Below are 4,818 nucleotides of genomic sequence, written 5' to 3' on the forward strand. Positions count from 1 at the left end.
GATGGATAAACAATGATTTTTCATGTCAAATACATTTGGAAGAAGTACCATTTTACACTTCACATGAATTAAAAATTCCTTGTAATAGCATTTTACAACACTGAAGCTCAATTGTTTCACAAACTGGAGGCAACCAGATCCCACAAATATTTATAATCAAACTTTCTGATGTGTTACCCAAAAACTGGATAGTACACGTCGCTGAACATTAATACCCATACCAGAGAAATCAATGATTCATAAGTAGCCCCTAACAATCAATGAATTTCTTTGGTTAATTTCTCAAATTTAATTCATTCAGGGATATTAGTAGAAATAAGTACCATATAAATTACATCAAAACAAACTTTATTAAATAAAAAATGGAATGAACAATCTTTCAATAAAAAAATAAAAACACATCAAATGACAATTTTATAACTTCACAAGCAAAATTGGAAAAAATTTCATCTTGTCAAACGATCTTGTCAAACTTAGTACTCTTCTGCTCCTTCACCTTCCCCTTCAACAGAATCCATACCAACTTCCTCATAATCCTTTTCGAGAGCAGCCAGATCTTCACGAGCTTCTGAAAACTCTCCTTCCTCCATACCCTCACCAACATACCAGTGGACAAACGCTCTCTTGGCATACATCAAATCAAATTTGTGGTCAAGACGAGCCCAGGCCTCTGCAATTGCAGTTGTGTTTGACAGCATGCAAACAGCACGCTGAACCTTCGCAAGATCACCACCAGGTACCACAGTAGGAGGTTGGTAATTTATTCCCACCTGTAACAAATAAGGCAAGGTTTAAAGAATCAGACAAAAAAATGGTAAACATAGTAAATATTTCCATTTATGTCTATAAAATATGGATCAGCAGCTAAATCACAGTAGTAATATAACCACACAAACCTTGAAGCCGGTTGGACACCAATCCACAAACTGGATGGTTCGCTTTGTCTTAATTGTTGCAATGGCAGCATTTACATCCTTTGGCACAACATCCCCTCTATATAGCATACAACATGCCATGTACTTTCCGTGTCTTGGATCACATTTCACCATCTGGTTGGCAGGTTCAAAACAAGCATTGGTTATTTCTGCCACAGAAAGTTGCTCATGGTAAGCCTTTTCTGCAGAGATTACAGGAGCATAGGTAACAAGTGGGAAATGGATACGAGGGTAGGGAACTAAGTTGGTCTGGAATTCTGTTAAGTCCACATTAAGAGCTCCATCAAAGCGAAGAGATGCCGTGATTGAGGATACAATCTGGCCAATCAGCCTGTTCAGATTGGTGTAAGTCGGCCGTTCAATGTCCAAGTTACGGCGGCAAATGTCATAGATAGCTTCATTATCACACATGAAAGCACAGTCGGAATGTTCCAAAGTGGTGTGAGTGGTAAGGATGGAGTTGTATGGCTCTACAACTGCTGTTGACACCTGAAAATTAAAGGTAGGCCATAATTCTTTAGTTACAGAATGCAGCACGCGCAATTTACCTTCAAACGTATCTGAATGGCAACATTAATGGTTTGAGGAAACATTCTTACCTGAGGAGCTGGGTAAATAGCAAATTCCAGTTTGCTCTTTTTGCCATAATCGACAGACAGACGTTCCATCAAAAGTGACGTAAAGCCTGAACCAGTACCACCCCCAAAGGAATGAAAGATCAAGAATCCTTGAAGCCCAGTACACTGGTCAGCAAGCTTGCGAATTCGATCCAGCACAATATCCACTATTTCCTTTCCAATTGTATAGTGACCACGAGCATAGTTATTTGCAGCATCTTCCTTGCCTGTAATCAATTGTTCCGGGTGGAACAGCTGTCTGTAGGTGCCCGTACGCACCTCATCTGCAAAGGAAGAACGAACAATTTCAGGTAAGAAAGAAATTTAACTTGCCACTAAGTGCATATGATTCCGTACGTACCAACAACCGTCGGTTCCAAATCCACGAACACCGCACGTGGTACATGTTTCCCAGCACCAGTTTCGCTAAAAAATGTATTGAAGCTGTCATCGCCGCCTCCAATAGTCTTGTCTGAGGGCATCTGCCCATCGGGCTGGATGCCATGTTCCAGGCAATAAAGTTCCCAGCAAGCGTTACCAATCTGGGTTCCCGCTTGACCAACATGGATTGAAATACATTCACGCTGAAACAAAGTAGAACGAAGGCGGTAGGTTAGCTACAGTACCAAGAGTATCTGAGAAAAAAAATTGTATTCTTATTTTGAAACACTGAAATAATAGCCCGAAACTGTCTTATCAACGTATCCGGCTGAAGTTTAACCCGCGCAACGATCACTTGATAGAAGATGGGTAATTACTAAATGAAAGCTCTAAACGACTAAGCTTTAACTTCAAACAATACCGAATTCAACTACGGAATACATTGTAACGTCAAACAATTTTCGTCGAAATTCAGTGTTCGTAAGACTTGAGTAATCAATCTTCACTGAATAAAAAAAGTCTAATTTTTGAAAGTCGCTAAAACGAATATTTGTCTTAAAAAATGCCTGATATCTCTTCGTATTGCAATAATAATTACACTTTAAAATTTCCATTTCGTACAATCGACCGATCATTTGAAATATGGCAGCCACCCGGCATTATGCCCCGCCCAAATTCGTAATTTCAAATTCAGAAAATAACACAAACTCCTTCTGCTTAACGTTAAACGAATATATACTCTCACTGCTGTGGGAAAGAAATTTATCTGATCAATAATGTTCTTACACGCAGACAGTCTGAATACTGTAACGTCGAGTTACATGCACTACGGAACGAGACACAAAATCTAAATCATATAATCGCACCGTCTACTTCGGACAGTTTGGTTCAAATTAAGATGATCAACGCTTCGCCATAACTCACCATTTTGCTATCTCTCGCTACTATTACACAGCAGGATGTGAAAACGAAACTGCAACTTTTCGCCTCGACTGAACAGTGCTAAGATGCCCCGCGCCGAGGATAAATTGACGGTTGGAACGTCAGACTTCACATTCCACCGACCTCAACAAGAGCGATATATCGATAGCAGTATGTATAATTGGTCGCTCTCTTCGACCACGGTCACACAGCACACACACACACACATACACACACACACAAACATATCAGCTAATTCACTCTATACAAGATGTAGCCTCTTTAAGTTATTAAATACATTTTAAGAGGTTTTTCCATGCTTCTCTATCCCTCTGTCCGCTGCTGTCTTCTGCCAGTTGAGACCTGCAACTTTCCTGAGCTCCTTTTCCCGGCGATCAGGTGGTGTCCCTGGTCTTTCTTTTTCTCTGGGACTCCACACGAAAACTGATTTTGTCCATCTTCCATCCTTCGTTCGTGCAAAATGTCCTGCCCACTGCCATTTTAGAGACTTAACCCGTTCTACAATATCTTTTACCGAGCGGGGTGGCGCAGTGGTTAGACACTGGACTCGCATTCGGGAGGACGACGGTTCAATCCCGCGTCCGGCCATCCTGATTTAGGTTTTCCGTGATTTCCCTAAATCACTCCAGGCAAATGCCGGGATGGTTCCTCTGAAAGGGCACGGCCGACTTCCTTCCCAATCCTTCCCTAATCCGATGAGACCGATGACCACGCTGTCTGGTCTCCTTCCCCAAACCAACCAACCTACAATATCTTTTACTCCTGTTATTGCTCGAATGTCTTCATTTTTCTGTCGATCTTTCTTAGTGAGACCTAACATTGACCTTTCCATAGCTCTCTGAGCAGTTCTAAGTTTCCTTTTGAAAAATCCATTTAAAGTCCAAGTTTCACACCCGTACATTAAAACCGTTAGGACACACTGATCAAAAACTGTCTTGTTTAAGTTGACTGGCATGTTAGATTTGAAAACTGTTGCATTCCTTCCGTAAGCCCTCCAACCCACTTTAATTCGACGAAAAATTTCGGGTTTCAAATCCCCGTTTGTGTCAATTAATTGCCCCAGATATATGTATTCTGCAACATTGCTTAGGATGTTGCCATTCAGTGTTATTGTCCTGCAGCTACCCACTTATTATACATAACCTTAGTTTTAGAGTGATTTATTTTAAGTCCAGCTTCCTGACAACGATCTACTACGTCTTTTGTGGAGGACTGCATTGCCATCTTACTGTTAGTTAGGAACGCCATAGTGTCAGGAAATCTCAGGCTGGTGAGCCTTTTGCCATTTATCCTTATTCCTCTATTGTTCCAAATAATTTTGGACATAGCCATCTGGAGAACTGCTATAAATAACTTCGGGGATATAGGATCGCCCTGCTTTACTCCTTTACCAATGGGAAATTCGCACTTCCTTTTTCCTATGTTGATATATGCTACAGACATGTCATAAATATTGCACAATATGTTTATATATTTTGTTTCCACTCCTTGCTCAGACAGTCCTTGTGTGACTGCAGTGTGACTGACAGAATCAAAGGCATTTTCGAAGTCAATGAAGGCTATGCATAGTGGCATTTCATACTCATTGGCTCGACGAATTGTCTCATGCAGTGCGTTTATATGGTCAATTGTACAATTCCGGAATCTAGCTTGTTCTATGGGCTGTGCAGTCTCCACTACCATTTTAATGCGACACATCAGGACTTTAGTGAACACTTTATATATAACAGAAAGTAAGCTAATGGGTTGGTAGTTCTTCAGATCATGAATACTTCCCTTCTTATGTAGTAAGATTATGTTTGTTCCAGCAGGTTGGGATGCTGCCATTCTGTATACACGAAGTAAAGACTTTAGCCAGATGTTTTTCTGTTTCCTCCCCTTTAAGCTTAAGTATGTCAATTGTCAGATCATCTAGACCCCTGCTTTGCCATTCTGCCTCTCAT

The 4,818-nt window shown here is 40.8% G+C and overlaps 1 protein-coding gene across 1 annotated transcript; it reads right to left on the reverse strand.

Moving 5' to 3' along the window:
* Positions 1 to 331: 331 nt before the first annotated feature.
* LOC126417262 (tubulin alpha-1 chain-like) lies at positions 332 to 3,003 on the reverse strand. Its single transcript, XM_050085106.1, has 5 exons — positions 2,858 to 3,003; positions 1,914 to 2,136; positions 1,535 to 1,836; positions 897 to 1,424; positions 332 to 770 (listed from the first exon to the last, which is right to left on the reverse strand). The coding sequence occupies exons 1-5, from the start codon at positions 2,858 to 2,860 to the stop codon at positions 474 to 476; spliced, it is 1,353 nt and encodes a 450-aa protein (XP_049941063.1). The 5' UTR covers positions 2,861 to 3,003; the 3' UTR covers positions 332 to 473.
* Positions 3,004 to 4,818: the final 1,815 nt, after the last annotated feature.

The sequence above is a fragment of the Schistocerca serialis genome, chromosome 1 (genome assembly GCF_023864345.2).
Source record: "Schistocerca serialis cubense isolate TAMUIC-IGC-003099 chromosome 1, iqSchSeri2.2, whole genome shotgun sequence".
Taxonomy (NCBI): domain Eukaryota; kingdom Metazoa; phylum Arthropoda; class Insecta; order Orthoptera; family Acrididae; genus Schistocerca; species Schistocerca serialis.

Bases quoted from the DNA above. Each gene is read 5' to 3' on its own strand.
- LOC126417262 (XM_050085106.1), bottom strand. The intron at 1,837-1,913 runs GTACGTACGGAA...CTTCCTTTGCAG, and splicing joins TTTGGAACCGACGGTTGTTG to ATGAGGTGCGTACGGGCACC. The intron at 1,425-1,534 runs GTAAGAATGTTT...TTTAATTTTCAG, and splicing joins CTATTTACCCAGCTCCTCAG to GTGTCAACAGCAGTTGTAGA.